General features: G+C 35.2%; 4 protein-coding genes across 4 annotated transcripts; 2 read left to right on the top strand and 2 right to left on the bottom strand.

The window, feature by feature from the left end:
- The first annotated feature begins 257 nt into the window (after positions 1–257).
- On the top strand, positions 258–5481 carry LOC101243226 (multiple epidermal growth factor-like domains protein 11). The gene is given in 16 exon segments (XM_018817548.2): positions 258–579; positions 701–913; positions 915–1146; positions 1306–1433; positions 1616–1791; positions 1861–1951; positions 2013–2130; positions 2338–2484; positions 3153–3284; positions 3360–3477; positions 3539–3681; positions 3737–3871; positions 3986–4125; positions 4197–4302; positions 4574–4695; positions 4820–5481. Coding segments are annotated over 15 exon segments (2073 nt in total). The 5' UTR covers positions 258–507; the 3' UTR covers positions 4820–5481.
- zf(c2h2)-141 (zinc finger protein (C2H2)-141) lies at positions 4860–12214 on the bottom strand. The gene is given in 13 exon segments (NM_001128888.1): positions 4860–6276; positions 6279–6684; positions 6868–6975; positions 7362–7449; positions 7788–7877; positions 8293–8429; positions 8870–8943; positions 9386–9517; positions 9744–9868; positions 10349–10448; positions 10522–10643; positions 11498–11570; positions 11997–12214. Coding segments are annotated over 13 exon segments (1737 nt in total). The 5' UTR covers positions 12155–12214; the 3' UTR covers positions 4860–6152.
- Positions 12215–13139: 925 nt separating this feature from the next.
- Positions 13140–19063, top strand: LOC100186894 (cell division cycle 5-like protein). Its single transcript, XM_004225495.4, has 16 exons — positions 13140–13842; positions 14071–14166; positions 14394–14563; positions 14837–15064; positions 15239–15457; positions 15607–15736; positions 15993–16154; positions 16304–16464; positions 16724–16865; positions 16944–17108; positions 17304–17482; positions 17559–17611; positions 17763–17950; positions 18228–18380; positions 18497–18646; positions 18814–19063. Exons 1-16 carry the CDS (start codon positions 13798–13800, stop codon positions 18898–18900), a joined length of 2328 nt encoding a protein of 775 aa, XP_004225543.1. The 5' UTR covers positions 13140–13797; the 3' UTR covers positions 18901–19063.
- Positions 19064–19067: 4 nt separating this feature from the next.
- Positions 19068–22409, bottom strand: LOC108950074. The gene is made up of 11 exons (XM_018814826.2): positions 21931–22409; positions 21780–21861; positions 21579–21724; positions 21358–21499; positions 21101–21260; positions 20806–20954; positions 20172–20346; positions 19789–19899; positions 19705–19728; positions 19442–19649; positions 19068–19228 (listed from the first exon to the last, which is right to left on the bottom strand). The coding sequence occupies exons 1-11, from the start codon at positions 22010–22012 to the stop codon at positions 19068–19070; spliced, it is 1440 nt and encodes a 479-aa protein (XP_018670371.2). The 5' UTR covers positions 22013–22409.
- Position 22410: the final 1 nt, after the last annotated feature.

Here is a 22410-nt window from a genome sequence, read left to right as displayed (position 1 = left end):
AACCCGGTTATTCAGGATTACAGTGTCACACAGTATGCCCACCTGGAACCTTTGGTATATACAGTTTATTGTTTTATGTGAAATACTGGTTGAACATTTGTTTACATTGCAGGCGATGGATGTTCATCTGTATGCTCCTGTCAGAGTGAAACATGCGACCCTATCACAGGAGAATGTCAAAGTTGCCCTCCAGGTTTTATTGGTCTACAGTGTTCACAGACTTGTCCGGACAACTATTACGGAGATGGTTGTACTCAATTATGCGGGTGTACCATTCATGTTGATTCCTGTGATCCAGTGATAGGGATTTGCAACTGCAAGGTAAGTCTCCATATATGCAATGTGACCTACATCACAAGTAAGTTAGAAGAAAAGGAAATATAGATTAAGTAACCACATTTTTGTTTACAGCCAGGTTATGTTGGAACTGGTTGTGAAACAGCATGTGACCCCCAGCATTGGGGAGCAGACTGTGCTAATCCTTGTCTGTGTGTGGAAACTAATACTATGCAGTGCAATCCAGAAACAGGCGCATGTCTTTGCAAAAATGGATTTTCTGGCTCTTTGTGTGAAACTGACGTAATGTTTTTTATATACAAAATTATTTGTACCATGTAGTGTTCAGGTGTATAAACCACAATGTAGCCTATATGCTTGTTACAGGATATATAATACACTTTGACATATTTTTTCTGTGCAGTGTTCCAATGGTCAATGTGCAGGAACAGGATGTAACTGCGTCAATCAAGGAATATGTTTATCAGATGGATCATGTGACTGCCCTGTTGGATATAATGGATTGAAGTGTGAAAGTATTTGCCCAAGTGGAAAATATGGAAAAGATTGCACTTCAACATGCCAGTGCTTGAATGGTGGATCATGTGACCCTGTAATTCATCTGACGTTACATTTATCTTACCTTTGTTAGAAAATGTTTTAACTTTCATTTGCAGACTAACGGAGTGTGCACTTGTATGCCTGGCTTCCAGGGCACTAACTGCCAATTACTGTGCTCTACCGGTTTCTATGGCAGCAACTGCATCAATGTGTGTCAGTGTGCTGAAGGAACATGCAACCCTGTAGATGGGAGTTGCTCATGCAATGCAGGGTTTACTGGAAGTATCTGCAATCAACCTTGCCCTGATGGTATGAAAGAATAAAATTAAATAAAACAGTAATCAAAAAAATATTGTTAAGTTAGCACATGCAGTTAATAAAATATAAATATTTACAAAGATATGCAATAGACAACATTTTGTTTTTGGGGTGTTTAAAACAACATATGTGAGAGAACATTGCTTTTAGGAAAATATGGTAAAAATTGCATAAGTGTTTGCAACTGTAATGCACAACATGGAGTGTGTGATCCAGTTAATGGAGCATGCATCTGTCTTCCTGGATATACAGGAACATATTGTACGAGCTCTTGTCCAGTAAGTTGATAGGTCGAGTCGGAACTATTTTATAATTTCATGCAATCTGACGTAAATATGAATCCAGCAACATAAAATTCGTAATTCACCGTATCAGTTATAACTTTAAGCACAATTGTTACTTTATATATGAAAGGTGATGTGTCTGTAGTTCTAATTTACCCAAATAATAATTATCCCAGGTGAACAAGTTTGGTGAGAGTTGTGCTTACACCTGTCCTGCTTGTGGAAGCAATGCTGCAGGTGGATGTGATGCAGAAACAGGAGCTTGTCTGTGTCTTCCTGGCTATGCACCACCATATTGTGATCGTACTTGTTCATCCGGTACATATGGACAAAATTGCCAGTATACATGCACGTACGTATATTTATGGTTGTGTTAATTACAAATTAAGTTATGTAACACTGTTTGGTTGGTTTAAAACAGTGTAAATTGCAAAAACGGAGGGTCATGCAGCCCTATTGATGGAACATGTGAATGTTTGTCAGGTTATATTGGATCAGACTGCTCTAAACCGGTATGAACTTTATTTGCACTCTATTATGCGACAAAAATAACTTAGTCAATGTTTGTTTTAGTGTGATGCAGGATTCTATGGTCCAGACTGTGCTGGTCAGTGCCAGTGCATATCTGGCCAGAGCAGTTCTTGCAATGGAGTGACTGGAGTTTGTTCCTGTGCTGCTGGTTTCACAGGAGGTGAGTCAGATTGTATTATACCACCCACAAAGTAACATACATGGTAACTCGTAAGCTGGCAAAATGTATTAAATTCGTGTGATAACGACTGTCGTTTTCTGGCCAGGCGAGGATAAAGTAAGTTTCATTCATTTATTCGTACATTCATACAATAAATTGATCTATAGATATTTAAACTGTAAATTCACTTCTGTATTTTTACTATAGAACTGTGCGAATCACAGTGCGTACCAGGAAAATATGGCGTTGATTGTCAATATCAGTGCACTTGTGATATAAGCAAGTCTATATGTGACCCATATGATGGATCATGTCTCTGTGATGCTGGTTACACAGGAACAACCTGTACTCAAAGTGAGTTTTAATTGGAAGATGTGATTACTGTTACTGTATGTTAGGTTAAGAATTGAAATAAGGAACCTCGCATCTAGTTCTTGGTAACAGTAGATCAATGCTGCAATGTCTTTCATCTGACATATGTCTCCTCAGTCACAATAACGCTTGAACCTTTATACACAAAGCACATGTTTATGTGTGGTCGCCAATTCTAATTAGAATCATGCACGAGGTGCAACAAAATCCCTTCTAAAATAAACATGCAATATGTCACGTTAATACGGATGAGTTCTATATCTTCCAGGTTAGCCGAATCTCACAAATTAAGGAATACCCAGTTTTATTGAATACTCATGTTACATCGATGACTGCGTTTTTTATAGGGCAAATTTAAGAACGTTTAACGTTCTTCTTCAATAAAGAAAAGGGGCGATAATTACAATATAGACCGTGACAATGGGGCAACAATTAACACAACGAATGAACGGCACCATTTAATACGTTCAACAATAGTCTCGATAAGGTTCACGCTGATATGTCTGCAACGTTCGACAGCTCCATCTGACAACGTGTGATTGGTAGTCTCTGCGACGGTTTAACGAACGTAAAACGTGACACAATAGATCATTTTTTTCTTTTATCTAAACCTCAAAACATTTAATTTATTCACAAAGATTATATTTCAGCTTGCCCAGCTGGTTCATGGGGTTTAAATTGTCAAAATCAGTGCCTTTGCTCCCAGTTCTCTTCCGGATGCGATCCACACACAGGATCATGTACTTGTGTGGAAGGTTATACTGGACAGTTATGTGACCAAGGTAAGGATTAACTCTATAGTGTTTAAGGATTAATCTAATATAGTGTTTCCATAATTGGTACCATTGTTCACATAGCTTGTGATTCTGGAAAGTATGGTAAGAACTGTCAGTTCACATGCTCCTGCTTGAATGGTGCAGACTGTGACCCCAAAACTGGTGCTTGCATTTGTGCTCCTGGGTACATTGGTTCCACGTGCGTATTTAAAAGAATTCTTTGAGTGCTTTTTAGTGGTGTTTACTGGGTTGTAACACAGATGTAATCAACCTTGTGCATCCGGACATTTTGGTTACGGTTGCACTCAGTTATGCGACTGTTCTGGGGCTGGTGTATCGTGCGATGTTGCAACCGGAAATTGTTTATGTCCTGCTGGGTGGACTGGTTCAAACTGTGACTTAGGTAAACTTGATTGTTTTTTTAACCTGTACCTATTGATTAATTATTGTATTTTTAGCTTGTGAAAGTGGATACTGGGGTGTTGGATGTGTGCAACAATGTCCCACATATTGTCCTATCTTTAGCATGTGTGATATTGTGAATGGAATGTGCATTTGTTCATCAGGATTGGGAGGAAAATACTGCAATCAAAGTAAGAGAATATCCATGATTAGATATTTAAGTTACACCATACAGCACATAATACAGTAAACGAAAAAAATGTTTACTTTTTTTTAATTTTTTCAAACATTTGATTCATTGGCAGCATGTAGTTCTGGTACGTGGGGACCAGATTGTTTGAAGAGATGTCCTTCCACCTGCCCAAGTCAATGTGATACTCAGGATGGTGCTTGTTACTGTGGTTCATTGATGTCATCCTGTAAGAATGGAGGATCTTGCAAATCAGTTAGTATTTACTGTTCTATTTGTATTTATTACATCATTAAGTCTGCAGTATCATACTAGCTTATTTACAGGGCAAGTGTAAATGTATATCTGGATATGGAGGACCAGACTGCACTACACAAGTAGCTCCAGTTCCACCATCAACTGGTGGTACAAGTGGTGGAGTAATAGCTGCAGGTAAAAATATTTCTGGTTAGTTGGGAATATTACTGTATACGATGAATCATAGTTGATCACACAGACGGTATACCTACAGAGCTTGGCCCAGCATAATAACAAGTAGTTTTTATCTTCAAAAAGTCAAACCTGTCAAAGTCACAACTCCTTATATTTCCACTTTCCAATTCCAACCTGCTTACAAACAATCTGACAATCTTCTCTTTGGAAATATTTACTGAGCTATATATTTATATATATGTGAACAAACTTAAATTGATCTCATTTTCAGCTGTGATTGTTTCTCTCCTCTGTGCTTGTGTTTTTGGATTGCTGATTTATGTCTGCTATTTCAAGAAATCTGTTGAAATTTCACTCAAGTCAATCGATCCTAGGCAGATATTCAATAAATAGGTATGAATAATGCAGAAGAATCTAAATTAAAGTTATTACAACAAACATGCCACTGAATTATTCTTACTGTTAAATTTTACTACTAATTGTTCAAAATATCTTCATTCATTTTTTGATACTATAGGGTGATCAGAAATCTCTCTACTCAAAAGAGGATAGTTCAGTTGCAATAGAAAACCCAAACTACAACTTTAATGACACTGATGCATGAAGCAGAGCTGGTGACGCTGTACAAAGAATATTTGTAGTTTAAAATTGTGCAATAAAAAATGTAAAATATGGAACTCAAAGGTGTAATAAAGTTGAACAGGTTATGTTCATGAAAATTTGGATGTAGGCATATCCATAGTTTTACAAAAGAACAGAAAATGTGCATTAATTGTTTATATAAGTCTTTACTTCCACAGTCGATGTACCTGTAAAATAAGAGTGAAAACGAAAATAATTTTATAATAAATTTTGATAAAAATGGGGCGTTGAAAACCAATAATTATTTTGGTGCATTACACAAATTCAAATTCTCACTTTTCAATAGTATTAAAGCAACACAATACGCAATGTTTTTCTAAACAATTAGTATCAGCTAATTTTCAAACATTTGATTGGTATCAGCTAATTTTCAAAAATTTGATCTAGATTATTAACATTTGTTGGTCAAAAGTTGTGTAACAATTGGATAGAAGTCTAATTTAGTATGTGAAAAAATGGAGGAGGCAAACAACGAACCGTGTATAGATTAAACACATGGTGTTCTAGCGTGAAAATATGGAAAATGGCACATGAACAGTATCAACATAATTTTAAATGATTTAAGAAATTTCAGCTCTGTTTGATGATGAAAGCTGTTGTTTAGAATGCGGTGTGATATGTGGTAGTATCAAAATACCTTAGATAGTATTATTTTCGTGTTATAAATAAAATTGCTGTGAAAAGCTTTGTTTAGATAAATAGGATTTTTTGTTAACGAATTTGCGAAAAAAATTAAAATTTCTGAATAAATCCTACAGCTGTTGTGATACGAAAACGATACTGACAAAAGCTGTGAAATTATTTCAATATTTCTATAGCACCAAGTTTTGTGAAAAATATTTGTAAGAATGTGAAATATTTGTTTTTAACTTCATCTATAAGAGGTTACAGTAGAGGCACTTTAATTGGTATGATAAAGTGCAAGAAAATTCTACTACATGTTCACCTCTTAACGGAGGTATTCTACTTCAGGTTATGAAGAATAAGTATCTTGTCCTGGAAGACAAAGCTTTAGGTCGTACGAGAGGGAGGGAGGAAGTGATACCTTGAAGTTGCAGGTGGTTCTATTATCATGGTATTTGTAAATTTTCAAAAGAACAAGAGATTGGTTAAAGTAAAGAAAAACAAGAAAAGAAGAAGAATGTGTTTGGTACTTTATTGCCATTTATAAGGAAAGTGAAAATGTTTGGAAATAATGCTGTTGCTGTTTAACTGGCTGAAGTGGCAGGAAATTTGGAAGCAGAGAAGTTGGGATGTTGTTCCAGGTTCACCGTGTTACCACAACCAAGTGTTACGCACTGGAGGGAGTTGTTGTTATCACAACAAGGTTTCAGTTCTGCATGTCAGGTAGGGATTCAAACATTTCCATCATTGCATCGTTAGAATCTCTGAAGACACTTTCAGCCGTTTCATGCTCCTTGTGTACTTTGTAGGGATAGGGGTTCGTGGCTTGTTCAACTGTTAAGTCCGACATTTGGAAGTTGTTGACAGGTTGCGCGGCAGGGTTGTAATAAGTCTCTTGCATGGATGAGCCTGGCATGGTGTAATGACTCTGCACCTCATTCATGTCAGGGTTAAGAGTCTGTTGGTCAGGTATATTACTAACATTATCAACTACTATAACCCTGGAAGAGGTTTCGGGCACGCTTGCGGTACCGCCGTCAGCTTTACAAGGACAGTGACAAACTTCTCGTGTTTCTTTTTTAATGATGACTATAGGAACACCCTGGAACTTGTTTTCTGCAGAAATAATCGTAATTTATAATCAGATTTGCGGTGGTCAGTAAACAACACAGTAGTGAAAGCAGTGTCAGAGTAAACAGGGCAAGTTACAAGGTAAAATATTTTAAATTTAATCACAATGTTTAGATGGGCATTAGGGTTAGGGGTTAGGAGTGAATAGAAATGCTAATTAGGATCTACCTGATAGCACTTTCATTGCAGCTTGAGTTAGAGTGGAAATTTCTTCTTGTTCCAAGTTTTCGTTCTCTTCCTTATGTTGATCATTAGATGGTTGATGACAGCATAGGTCTGCAAAGTTTTTTAACAACAAAATTTAAATGTCATCTAGAAATCTGCTGAAGTATTGCTTTTATCTTTATCTTTTGGTTGTGTCTTATTTCTTTCTTTCCAGAATAACAACTGCGTACAAAGATATAAAAAGACCATTGGGCAGTTTGCCTCCATTTACCCAAATTTAGCAGTGAAAAGTTTTTTTCCTAATGTAACACTTTTTAATTGGGTGTATTACATTAGGCTAATTTGTTTAGTCAAAATTAGGCATTTCATTTAAGAAAACACTCACTTCAAACTATGTTACATTCTAGCAACTTTTAAGTTCAGGTTTATTTTGACACACCCATACTTAAAATTTTTAAACTGTTATAAAAATATAGAATTGCATAATAACAGAAAACCTCTTGGTTGATGGTGATTATTGACTACAGGGTTTTGGTAATTTTCAACTGGAGCGTTATGTTGTGTTGGTGGCTGGCTGCAGCTTAACTAGAAAACAAAAAAAATAAAAACAATTTTTTTAAACAAAAAATACTACTTATTACAATTGCAAATGCCATTTTTTAAAACAAATGTACAACATATTTAATATTAAATTGTTACAAATGCCCGAATCATAAACCTGTATTAAAAATCTTTGTAAAGAAAATATGTGCAATCCGTATTTTATAATATATGTGGGTGAGATCTTTGGTTTGCCATGGGACTTTAAATATAAGCCACAGTTGGCCAACCACTTCAAATTAAATCGACAAATTTATAGTCATAAGCAGCTTCAGTTAAAAAACTCTCAAGTATCAGTGTATCGGTTAAATAAGTAATTCTACCTGGTTTGATGATGATGCTAATATGTCACCTACAAGATCAGCTTGACTGAGTGAATCTGCTGCACCAAGCAACATCTCAGCTGCTTTATCCTGAACAACAGATATAAAATGCATTGGGTTAATACATGAATTATATTAAAGTATATATACATATATGTTAGACATATAAGAGGCTTATATCAAACAATTGTGGTCTGTGGTGCGATAAGATTTTAATTACTGTTATGGGAATAATAAAACACACTTTTTATTAGTTATAATAAAAGCAACCTCTTTTCAAAATTTTAACCAGATTTACATTTAGCAGTAAATTGTAACTATAAAAAAATGTTTTATTGATAGAAAATTGTTTTTTAAATAAGGCCCAAAATAAGCAAATAAATTATAATAAATAACTTTATCAACCAAATAAGCTACAGCAACAAAGTACAAAAACAGACAATTGTAGGAACTAGGAAGTTCAAAAATCCAACCTTATTTCTATAAAGAAATATATGCTACTTACCAAGTCAAAATTAACTTGTTGTGTTGGAGCTATCATATCATTATTGGAATGATCTTTTGACTTATGTTGCTTCAAGCTGTGTTGTGCTGCATATGCTTTCGTACATCCTCCTTCCTCACAGACAAATGGCTTTTCACCTGGATTCAGCAACAATTGTTATATTTTTTTAGAAAAAAAAATAGGTGTTTTAAACAAAAATTGTGATTATTTTTTCACTAGCAGACTTTACAAACTATTTTATAAGATATACAACTATGCAAAGGAGACTTCAACTAAATCAACAATATAAAACTTTAGTTCCAAGTATGTAAAACAACTTTAGCTACCCAAAAACCAACATGGTGCCTTAATCTAAACTATTTCAGTAAAAAAACCCTAATTTTCTATAATAGTTATATTTTATATTCCAGATAACTGCACGATAATACTGCTGCAGTGTGTGGTAAGTAAGCCAACAAACAAGGTTTCCTATAAAGGAGAATTCCCTTCTGTTTCCAGGAATCAATCATTGCAAACTCGATCAATATATATAGGAAGCTTAATTGAGTCAGGTGGATTATGATAAGGAGGTTTCTACCTGTGTGTGTTCGTATATGTGACTTTAGGTGGTGGCTCACTGTGAAAGATTTGGAACATTCTGGAATGTTACATCTGGTTGAAGAAAATATTCATTAACTTGAAAGATTATGGTAGCTCTACTTGTTTGTAGTCTTGGCTCATATATGTAACTATATCAGTAGATAAGTATATCTGTTCGTAAACCTAAAATCAAAATGTACAAAATAAAATAACATGCAGAAATTACAATAAAACATATTTTTTTATGTTTTAGCAAACCTATATATATATATTAAAAATTTATAATGCTGGTGTGTGATTATTGTAAGAGTATCTGTTATATAAAATATAAGAGGTCATGCACATTAATATAAGAAAGACAAACACTGAACTATGAACACTGAAAATGTTAGCTATCTGGTCTGAACAACTATATTAAAATTTAACCTGTTCAAGTGTGCGATAATGTGTGTATTTATTTAGTTACTGTATGTGTTAGTACATGTCAGAGTTGGGTTTGTTATTACTGAATTACTTGAATGGTCTCTCCCCTGTGTGGGTTCGGTAATGTTTTTTCAAATCACTTAGTGTAGTAAAGAATTTTGTGCAGCCTTCCGAACTACAGTTGAAAGTTTTCCCGTTGTGGATTCTCTGGTGAGCCTTTAACCTGCCAAACAAAAGGTTTTAAATCACAGCCTTGAAGTAAACTGTAATATGTTTAACTCAAGTATACTGTAGCCAAATGGATTGCTCTGAAGGGTCAAAATCTCAAACCATTTATTTTAAAACATACTTTTGCTTGGATTGTTAGAACACACACCGAACTAAGCTTCTATGCATAGATTAATACAAAATAATCACAAAACATAGTATCACAAATTCACAACATCCACCTGTATAATGTGTTAAATGACTTTTCACAATCTTGGTCACTACATCGGTAAGGTCGTTCCTTCGTATGAACACGTACGTGGACTTTTAAACTGTAGCTAGTAAGAAACGCTTTCCCACAACCATCCTGTGTGCAATGATAACAGCTAGGTAGGTAAAATACTTCAACGATAACCAGTAGCCACCATACTAAATACAAACAAGCTTTAAAAGAAAAAGTTTTTATAAATAATAGCTGTATTATACAGTATTTGTTAATTTTAATACAGTACAAATTTAATGCACTGAAAAATTTATGCATTAGGGCAGCAATACACTGTAATTGTAACCTAAGTATAAATGTAGGTTTCTCATTCTCAACCAGGGGGTTACGTTTATTCAATTTACAGATGATATACATGTATCCTCATTTCTAAAAGATAAACAGAATGATATACCACATATTGTTAAATGAACTCGTAGGAAACGGTATTTAACAAATAAATATGTGAAGATAAGCATGGGTTGAATTTGCTATAGCCCAAGCCCTAAATACTTGTTATTTTACTACAGTGAATCTTACTAGAAAACATGTATTTATTTAGCTAGAGTGAAATTAAGTGCCAACCTGATCACAGATGAAGTAGTATTCACCTCTATGTGTCTTCTGATGTGACTTCAAGTTGCCAGCTGTGGTGTAAACACGCTTGCAACCGGTGTAGAGGCACCTGTCAACACAGGCGTTTTCAAATGCTTTAATTGGCACTTATATTTGAACTGTTAAGTTAATTGTCAACTCACTTAAATCTCTTGATTTCTTTCTTCATGTGGTTGTCGGTGCTGGTAAAAGTGAGAGTAGCACCATCAATATCATTCTCTTGGGGCATACAGACATCCACAGATGGAGAAAATGTCATAAACACCTGAAACAAGAGGAAAGTAAGTTAGTTGTTTTTACTGCATAGATGCACATACAATAAGTTTATCACAGCACAGCAATATATAAATGTTTAAATATTTGTGATTTAACTTCTTTTAATTATAAAAAATTAATTATTTTTTTGGGATACATGGTACAAAGTCAATAAATAGGCAAATACAGTTTTTAGGTGTAAATTATTAAACAAAACAAACAGTTCGGACCATTGTTTGATTAGTTTAACAGACTGGAACCAACTTCAACCTTCAATTTTACATACAAGATACAATTAAATTAATATTTCAATATGGAGAACCTCAGCAGCATAAATAAGTGATGCAAGCATGACTTCCTGTATTGTAGTAGTTAAAAGCTTATAGTTCCGATATTAAAATTGTCAACAAAAGACATGCGTGTCAAACATCATCCTTATGTCATAACAGCGTACATGGTTGATTGAAATGTCTGCTTGGTCTGGACTTTGATTATATAATTTGTGGTGGCTTGATTAAATAATTGAGTTATAAGCCTAGCAGTTGTTTTGGAGGTGAATGCATTAAATCAATTAATAAAATAAGCCAATTAAAACAGCCTTAATAATTTATTAAGGCATAATGGAGTAGGAAATGTGAATTAAAGTAATAAAATAAATGAATTTTACATGGGTACAAATCTACAAACGTCTTAACAACAAATCAACAGCATTATTTATTATGTTTGTGCTGAAACAATAACAACTCAGATGTACAGAGTAAGAAATTTCCGTCCTTCAACATAACAACACATTTAATATTAATTTTGTGAAACCGAAACATGCTAAAAACCAGACTATGAACAATGAATTACAAGCTAACCAACCTTATCATCTTCTGGCATGATAGTATGATGAATAACACCTTTCTCATGACCACCATCTTCTACCATTAGGTCACTGTGAATCAAAACAAAGTATGCAGACAGTACACACTACAAAACATAGTAATTCACTCCCTAAGAAGCTACGTACAAACTCGCACAACTGCATGATAAAAAGTGGGTAAACATTAAATAAAATAAAATTTACTATACAATGCAAAATGATTATATAAATATAATATATATTATATATATATATTAGTATATATATATTTGTTTATATATATACATATATTTCTTTTTATTTTGTCTCTTTGGTTACGCTGGTAACAAAGTTTTCAGTAATATAAATAGGCTAAATATATTTATAAACAAAAAAAACACAGAAAGTAACAAAAAACAGTTGTTATAACACCTCTAGGTAAAAAAAGTAAAACTTTATAAATAAATAAGAAATGTCGCCCAAAATAATACAAAAATATAAAAAAAATAGCTTAATTACCTCATAGAAGTCCCATCCATACAGTGATCTGATATTTTCCCATTTCTTTCTGATGTGTTTCCACACAAACCATTATTGTTCCCATATTTAGATAAGTTGGCAACAGTTGATCGAGATCCAGTGTCAATTGAAACACTTGTTTGGTCGTAGTTTATCATGCTCAAACATTAAATATTGGCACAAACACGCCAGATAATGGTGTAACACATCCGATAACACTGATACTGGGGTTCTAAACAATAAAAAGCAAAATATAATAAATGAGATTGCAACAATTTTCAGACAAAAACAGGGTAAACGTGCACCTTTTGTCACATCTGGAAGGTAAACCGACGACAAAAGACATGCTGTTTGCTTTACTGTCTGCCCATAACTTTTTGAACCTATCAACGCTGAACTCAACTGAACCAACGCCGGTTTTCTCTGCATGTGCTAACATTCGCTGGCAAAATATAGTTGATGCTGATAATAGGCTAAAATTGGCACCCATATTTATATATATATAAATGGTTATTCATTGGCATTGCAAACATGTATTCCGTACGCAATTGTTAAAACACGTTTACAACGCGCACATACACGTAAAGTTAGGACTTTCATCTGTCATACTTGTGTTGGAAATATTTATATTTTAGAAACCGTGAGAAAAAGGCAATTTTTCCAGTGTTGCCAGTGTTAACTAGGGATAGCCTACTTCAGTACTCGTGTTTTAAAATTACTAGATTAAACTTTTAACTGGATATACACAGTTAAATCGGCTTGGTGTTACGAAAACAAAAAACATTTTATAGCTCTATTTGTAACGCTGGGGTTCGCACTTTTTATGCTTGTTCTTTGGACGCTAGATGGAGATATTTTACACACACGCAGTTCTTCCACTGTTTGGTTTCAAGGGCATGAAAAGATGTTGCGTTTCTGTGATGCTTAGTTGCCAGTACATATGACGCTTGTGTGGTGATGGGGATTGAAGTGATGTATAAATATTAGCATTTTGTGCATTTCAGTTTTAAACAAACGATGTACCTTGTGTGTGCCGATTAAAAACGTTAACGAATGATATTAAAATATAGTTTGACAATTTGGTTACAGTACTACAAGTTAGAAAAGTTTTGTTTACTGATTCTGCTGTTCATATGTTTAACTATGTACAATATTTACTTGCAGAATCCTATATTTGATTTTGGGTATCTACTTTTTCTTTGCAAAGTCATGGCAACCCCTGTTAGTGTCTCACCACTGATCAAAACTGCAAGATGGTCACTCCTTGCACTTGGCATGATGTATGGTTACAAGCACAATCAAACTCTGACGGTGCGAAGAGCAAAAGAACGAAAAGTCGAAAATGAAGTCAAAGAGAAGTACCTGCAGCAGAAACAAGATGCAGCAGACAAAGCTCGCCTGGAATTCGAAAGAGATTCTATTCTTTTTCAAAAATAAGAAAAAAACTAACTTAGCAGAGACTTATTTATTCTATAAACTTCAAATAATTTTTCTGGTTATGTCATTTTAAATTTATTGTTCAACAAAATTCAGTTCTGTATGGTGTTACTCCTGCTTTATTTAAAATCTATTGAAATTGATATACATGGTGCAAAATTTAGTATTATTTTGCCATGTTTTCTGAATCGAACTGCATACAGTTTAGGACAAATTTAACTTTCCTCCTGTAATCTCAAATTATCTTCCATGGTTCCATGTCTTTTGGTTTTGAAATGTTTTTGACAATAGAAAATGTGACATTTTGTTTCTCTGCAGTGCATGGTAGCTTTATAGTTATAGTTGCATAAATTCAATCCACAAGATGCCTAGAATTACCATCAAGGGGGGTGTATGGAGAAATACTGAGGTAATAAACAAAAGTTAACAAGACCATATGCAATTGCATGTCAAATAAATTTACTTTAGTTTATGATTATCAATGAGGGTTTTCAGTTATTTGGATTTGTGTAGGGTATCTATGGTTTAGGGATAAGCAAGTTTAATGGCATTATTTAGTTAATTGAATATTTAAGTGTATGCGGGTATTTAACTATGTAGTAATGTATTTCTTAACTTTTTGCCAATTTTATTTAAGGATGAGATTTTGAAGGCTGCTGTAATGAAGTATGGGCTCAACCAGTGGTCACGTATTGCGTCACTTCTGCATCGAAAATCTGCCAAGCAATGCAAGGTAACATCACAATATTTTATCTACTGTTCTTAAATTTTATCGAGGTGTTCACGATATTTAATAAATTAAATATAAACTTAAACTTGGTTACTTAATATTTATCTTTGTTTAACCTTTTTATTTTTTTGAGATGATCTCATTAAATAAATTTATTTTTATTTGTTTGTCATATATAAATATTTTACATATAAATAGTTATTGTTGTTATATAATTATATTATTTCCAGGCAAGATGGTATGAATGGTTAGACCCAAGTATCAAGAAGACAGAGTGGTCTCGAGAAGAAGAAGAAAAACTACTTCACCTCGCTAAGTTGATGCCGACACAATGGAGGACAATTGCTCCCATCATAGGAAGAACTGCCGCTCAGTGTTTGGAGCATTATGAGTATTTGCTGTGAGTAAAATTTTAAGTGTATTAGTAGTTGTTAAACATAAAAAACCTCATTGATAAATGTGGCGAGTGTAGCATGGGTTGGTCCACCCCAATTAAATGAGCACCTAACAGTATGGTTAAGCTATTTTAGGCTCAAAATTGTAAGCTAAAACATTTCGTCACCACAGTAACCATGGTATTTTTACTGTAAAGAACTATAGCTGTTATGTACAGAGCTGGGTAAAGAAGGTAGTTTTGCTTGTGTTAAAAAGTTTATGGTTCATTTTTTTGAAGTGATAAAGCAGCTCATAATGAAGAGGATGAGATGGGAGGAGATGATCCTCGGAAGCTCAAACCCGGTGAGATCGATCCTGCTCCTGAAACCAAACCTGCTCGCCCTGATCCAGTAGACATGGATGAAGATGAGCATGAGATGTTGAGTGAGGCAAGAGCGAGATTGGCGAACACGCAGGGAAAGAAGGCGAAACGTAAAGCAAGAGAGAAACAATTGGAAGAAGCACGGTGTGTTGATTGGATAGTTATGCGGATTTTTCTTTTTAGACTGGTAGAAACCGCAGTTTTACTTTTTTTTTCATTGCCACAATAAAATGTTTGGTTTGTATCATTAATTACAGGATAGATAAGTGACGTATGTTTATGTAAATTGTGATTTTAATAAGATTACCTATTTCACAGTCGTCTTGCTTCTTTGCAAAAGCGTAGAGAACTTAAAGCTGCAGGAATTGCAATCCGTAAAAAGCGCAGGAAGAAAGGAAGGATAGACTACAATGCAGAAATCCCATTTGAGAAGAAACCAGCCTTAGGTTTTTACGATGTGGCAGAAGAAGTATTTGATCCACTCGATCCAAACTTTAAGAGGTTGAGGCAAGATCATCTGGACAAAGAACTTGCAAGGTTGATTATTATTTAGATTTCAAATATCAATGTCCTTAATCCTGTTCCCTTTTTTTTTATTGCAAACATGATTTTTTTACATTAACATGAAATAAATGATGTACTAAGGGCATTCATGGAACCTTCAGTTTGTTAATGTTGTTTTAAAGAGTAAAAGAAGAGCGTGAGAAGATAAAGGACAAACAGAAGAATAAAGATAAGGATGTCGCATCTATTATAAACAACAAAAATGCTGAGCCAGCAAAGAAGCGTTCCAAGCTTGTTCTTCCTTCACCACAGGTTAGTTCATGGTTACTAAACATGTGCCGCCAATGTGAAATTGTAAAATCTTAAGTTTACTCAGCATTAACTACAAACTGGGTCTGGGCGCCAAGCCGAGTGGTAATAACGTCGCTTATGCAATATTACCGGTGATGTGTGTACTATAACCTATGTGCATCTTTGTTGTTGTCCACTTAGCTTGGTTGTGGAATTTTGGATTATCATATTGCAATAATAGAAAATATTGTAACTTCTTTGTTTACTTTTCTAATAGATTTCTGACATGGAATTGGAAGAAGTAGTGAAAGTTGGGCAAGCTGCAAAGTTAGCAATTGAAGAAAGTGGAGTTCCAACATCGGACTCTCTGCTTGCTGATTACAGCGTAACACCAAGCACGTCTAATCTACGCACACCAAGAACTCCAATGCCATCATCAGTGAGTATTAAGAACATATAACTTAAAAGAAAATCTAAGCTAAAAAATTGGTCAAATTTTTTTGTTACATATCTGGTTTCTATTGCCTTTGGTGTGTGCCATGGTGGGTCAATTTTATAAACATGGATTAAAATGTTAATTTTCCCCAGGATACTGTCATGCAAGAAGCACTGAATGTAATGGCCCTCACTAATGTGGACACCCCACTTAAAGGTGGAACAAACGTTCCAGTTGATACTGACTTCTCTGGCATCACACCTGCCAGACCAGATATCAAAACACCAAACACAGTTATTGCAACTCCATTCAGGTGAGAGACAATTGGTAATATTCTCAACTGGTTGATGCAGAATCTTTTTATTTTGAGCAATTTTCTTTATAAAATTACTTTTAAAAAGCAGTTTTCTGAATACTTAGTTACCAAAAAAATACTTTTAACATTTATTATTTTTGGTTAAACGCTGCGTAAATTTTTTGCATGAATTAAATGTGTATAATGTATCATATATGCATGAGAAATAGTAAGTCTGTCCTGGTCTGTGTAACTACAATTATACCTCATTGTGCAGAACACCTTCAGAGGCTGGTACAAGTGATGGTATGACACCAGCAATGCCAACACCAAGATCCATTACCAGCACACCAGGTTTCACACCAAGACGTGATAAACTTAACATCAATCGGGAAGATATGACTCCATTTAACCCCAAGGTAAAAGCAAGTGGATCCAATTACTTAAGAAAATCTCCCGTTCGAAATACAGGAGATTAACTTGATGTTTTTATGCAGGAGGAGCGTTTGAATTTGAGAGCCACCTTGTCCACACTACCAACCCCACGAAACGATTTCGAAATTGTGTTGCCGGAGAATGAGGATGGAATGGATGGTGATCATCATGATAAAGATGGGAGCGATATGGTGGAGGATGCTGCAGATGTGGAAGCACGGAAGCAAGTAAGTGGAAATTAAAATTTCTGTTTGAGAACAAAATCATTAATAATTTTAGTGGCTTTTTTTCATAACATGCTCCCAGCTGTACATTTATGTTTAAAGTTTACTGTTTATATAAATCTTGTTGTTTTTATTTGTAGGTTCTTTTTTGTTTCTGAACTTTAAAGGGTTTTATTGTACTCCCTTTTTAATAAACAGGCTGCTATTGAAGCTGAGTTGGCGGAGCAGTTAGCACGGCGACACGCATCAGTTCGAAAGGAGCTGCCTCGACCTACAGTGATAAATGAAACTATTTTACGACAACCAACCACTACACAACTGGATGAATTGCAGAAGGCAGAAGAAGCCATTAAAAGAGAGATGGTCACAATGCTGAGGTAAGTGTTGTGGTAGTGGTTATTTAGTATTGGAAGTTTCATTCTACAGTCTTTTATTTATATGGTTAATTTCCAGACATGATGCCTTGAATAACTCCGCACCAAACCAGATTCCAGGAAAAGGAAAGAGTAAGTTTTTTTTTTTATATTTTGCAGATGTATAGTATTTATTCACAAAAAATTAAAAATGTTGTTGACAAGAGATTAAAATTTTAAAGGCACCTACTAGATGCTAAATTGTAAAGACAGAGTAAGCCTATATCTTTCCATTTTTTCACAGAGGCAAACAGTATGTCCGCACACACTCAGTATTTGAGTAAATATCCATATGAGGAAATCTCACCTGAAGAGTTAGAAGATGCCAAGAATCTGCTCAACAAAGAGATAGAGGTGGTGAAAACAGCGATGCAGCATGGAAATATATCTCTTGATGTTTACACCAAAGTGTGGAGAGATTGCTATAATCAAGTATGCTTGATGTTTCTTCAATTTTAAGTTTCCTAGAACAGTTGTCTAGGTTTGTGGGCCACGATGCCACCAGCAATCGCTTCAATTCATTGTAACCAATAGGATGTTTAAGCAAAAAAATCATCTTTATTTTCTGCTTAAACTTCACACGATATAGCCTAGTTTTGTACAGGAGTTGGAATTCAGTTTGGCAAAAAATAAAATCCAGGAACAAAGGTTTAAAGTAGATGACTGCAAGACTTAGACCATAGCAACACTTCATCTTTTTTACTTTTAGGTTCTGTTCGTACCAAGTGAAAATCGTTACACTCGAGCTAACAGAGCATCGAAAAAAGATCGAATTGAAGCTCTTGAAAAGCAATTGGAAACAAATAGAAATCATATGACGAAAGAAGCAAGACAAGCTGCTAAGCTAGAAAAGAAACTTAAAGTAAGAATAAAAATAAATATAAAACACCCGTTTAGGGGCAATTTTATCACTAGTAGTTTATCATAAAAATTAGTTTGCTATTTTCACTTTTCGTCAAAAACCATTTTTTTTCTAAGGTTTTACTGGGAGGTTACCAGCAACGTAGCACCTCCATGATCAAGCAATTCACTGAGATCATCGACCAATTATACTCCAGCCGTATTGAGCTGAACACATTCCAAGAACTTCTGCGAGCAGAAAAGGGAGCCATACCCAAGAGATTAGAGGTAATTATGATACCATAAGTCGATGTTTTCTTGGTACATAACAACTCACTCCACACTCTGAACCATTACTCAGCTAGAACTTTTTTGACTTTTATCTCTTAAAATCTAATTGTAATCACATCACCTGTCATACCAATACCTTTTACACCATTCTGTGATCATAATAGGCAATGGAAAATGATTACCGTGTGCAAGTGGAGCGTGAACGCGAACTTCAAAAGAGATACGCCGAACTTGTGAAACAGGATGGTTGATTAACCGAAGTGCCAAGACAACCATACGACAACTTAACAATCATTTCATGTACAGCAATGTCAGTTTAGATTTAAAGCTTGATAAGAGACTCGCTGCTAAATATACGTTGTAATAAGAATCGGGTCGCGCAAGTTTTTTCAATAAACGAACTGGTCAATTGTATATTTTATTTGCTGTCCTGGGGCTTTTGTCGGTGTAGAATCATTGCGCTTAATTTTTGTGGTGGAGCTTGCTGTCCTGTGAGCTGCTGAACTAGAATGCTTGGAAGGTAAAGGGTCACAGACTCTTCTAGGCTTTTAAGAGTAAACGGTTTCTCATTCGAGGGCACTGTTAGTAAAGGTTTAGGTAACGTCGTTTGGTACCTGATACTATCTATGCTGTAGGCTACACATTCAAGTTTGAATTTGATTAACATTTTAAGGGACCAGTAATAATATAGCCTACAGTAGGGTGGGGGAAGATGGGACACCTTTTAACTCCATTTTCTCGTCCCGTTTAGTAGTAAACAAAGAGTATTTAAAGTTGTTATATAATTCTTACGCCTGACTAGTGACATTGATTTGGAGTTTCTTGTTTTTGACTCGTATTCGAGTTCTAGCTTTCCCAATAACGTGAAAACCCACGCCCTTTCATAAACGTCGAAGTTTGAAACGCCAACCAAAATTTCTCCAGCGCCGTGGGTCGCAAACCTTCCTTGTAAGATTAGCTCGTTCACTTTAGCTGGATGCATGGCGGCTGCGGCTGGAATCTTAGGGAAGGTATTCCGTCTATAGTTGATCGTTTAAGTACATACATCCACCTACCTGGCGCATTTGTACAAGAAGAACCTGCAAATAAAATGATGAAACTTTTAGTGATCATTCAAAAATAACGATCGCGTAACTTACCTCATGCTGAAGGAAACGAAGATATTTATCTGGAATTTTTGCTTTTCTTTTTAGCATGTTATCCCACTTTCTTCTATAGCTCGCGATCTTATTTTGCGTTTCATCCGAATGCTGACAATATATGTTATAGAATGGGGGAAAATAGGATACATTTTATTGCAGTTTTTCTTCCCATTTGGTTGTAAACACAGAACATTAAAAAAATTATAAACCCGTATTCACACGACACCCATAGACCGTTGTTAATTGTTTAAAATACGATCAGGATATTTGGAAGTTATGTTCTGAAGATGTCCCATCTTTCCCCACTGTACCCTGCTATACATTTTTGATATAAATCTACCCACTTTCTCATTGTGTATTTAGTTTTTACTAATAATTACCTGATGTTTTATAAAAAGGCCAGCCGGAAGTGGTAGCACAAAAGAAGGCTCGTTTGCAAACAGTGTGAATGTGTATTTCCCCTCATTATACACAACTTCTTCTCCGATAACAAAAGAGAATTTCTTTGCGCGTAACAAAACTCGTTTCTGGCTCATTTTGTCTAATAGACTCAAACTGTAATTAATGTTAAAAGCTGTGAAAAAACTAAATATAGACATAAATTAGGAAAGGGTAAGATCGGGCATGTTTTCAATCTATTTTCTCGTTCCATTGAAACCAAAGAATATTTACAGAATTATACATCCGTATAGTCCTGCGACCTAATAATAACTTTGTCAAATGCTCAAAATTCGATCAGGATATAATAGATTCAGGTGCTAACAGTACCCCTTCTTACCCCACAGTACTATAATACATTTAAGCAAACTAATGTATAGTATGGTGGGGAAGATGGGACACATTTTCATTTTATGTTCTCGGCTCATTCAAAAGTAAACAAAGAACTTTCAATTAAATATAAAACCATATCCTCGCGACTTCCAATTACCATTGTTAATTCATTGTTTAAAACACGATTAGGATATTAAGATATTACGTAACAAAAGTGTCCTATCTTCTCCCATAGTACTATACCTTCCCTTGCAAAGAATATACATGGTCGTTCCTGCTTCTCCTTGTCGCACAAGCTCTGCTCCTCGTGGAAGCCACCAGAGTTGGCCCCAATGCAAATTAGAAATTAAATGTCGAATTTCATTTTTCGTCCAAAGTTGAAATAATGTTGTCTAAATAAAGCGATGTCGAACGTTACTTTTACACGCATGTTTTCAGTTATACGCACAGCGTAAGTTTTACGACAGTTTTTAGAAGACACGAAAGTGAAAAAACGTGAGAATAAAGTATTAAAAATATTAACAAACTAAGGAAATACCGAAAGCAAGCACGAGCTAAGTTGATCATCAAAGTCCGTTTTTCCGCCCTCCGTTGAAGCATCAACCCAAAACCTTTGAACTTCTTGACTCCATGTGACTTGAGACAAATCCTCACTGAGTTTACGAAATGGTGCAGCTTGTAGTTCAGCAACGTAGGTACTGCGTAAGTATTCATATACTTTAAATACAATAAAGAGTCACAGGGTATTTAGTCTACCACTAGCTCGGCGAACCTATAAAACGTACGTATATATACCTATCTCCTGCTTGGACTGTGTCCAACGCTGCTTCACCAGACAGAGCCGAACGAAGTCCAAAAACGTCTCCATTACGCAGCCTCACAGACGGGACGTCATGTTCTGACAAGTCAGTGACGTGATGTACTTCACACTGCCCATCTTCGACACATAAATAGTATATGATAGGTGAAGGTTGCCAGTAGCCTATATGACAATGGTAGAGTGGGGGTATTTTTACCGATAATGACATATATACAAGAGCTTGAATCCCCTTCACGCACGATGGGGGTGTTTTTCTTCACGTAAATAAGCTTTATATTAGCATCTGAAATAGCGTTGTCAATGGTGACTCCTTGTCGACAGATAATGTATCTTAACAGCGACCTGTAACGCAAGATGAATTAGTTTATTTGCAATTTTAGATTTGCGTCTCTTATACTTCTTAATAAAATTGATTGTCGTTTTTCCCGCAACTTGACCTTCTGTACTTAAGCTTCTTTCACTGTTTATTTTTCGACTTTCTGAAGCAGATTTCGAGTTATTGTTTGCAGATTGACATAGGCAGCATAATGGAGATGCAACGTATTTACCTTTTGCTTTACGTCTATTTTTACCACTTGCAGTCTGTTCAAAACTCGCAACAGAAACTGTTTTTGACCCACCAGAGCCCATTTTACGACTTTACGTTGCCATGGTTACTTCCCTTGATCAAAATAAAAGGTGTTTTCGTGCCACGAAATTCTCATTGCGTCATTTTCCTGCATCAGTAAGTTACAAGGCTCGCCTGTATCAGGCCATTCATACATAAGTTACTAACGTTTCAGGGGAACATTTGTTTTAATTGTTCTGGTTATGCCAATAATATATTACAAATATTTACGGTTATATCATTCTCGGCACAGTATTTCCGGTGGCAGTTACCCAACACTTGGTTAAGTAACCACAATTCAAATACATGGCAGAAAGCTAACACAAAGGCCGTCCAACAGGCCAAACCTGGGAAAGGAAAAAAGGCTGTCCTAGTTTGAGGCGCGACAGTCAATCGCGTTACAGGGCACGAACTGTAAGCG

The sequence above is a fragment of the Ciona intestinalis genome, chromosome 1, assembly GCF_000224145.3.
Source record: "Ciona intestinalis chromosome 1, KH, whole genome shotgun sequence".
NCBI lineage: Eukaryota > Metazoa > Chordata > Ascidiacea > Phlebobranchia > Cionidae > Ciona > Ciona intestinalis.
The sequence above is the reverse complement of the archived record's forward strand: the minus strand, read 5'-3'. Positions and strand labels throughout refer to the sequence as shown.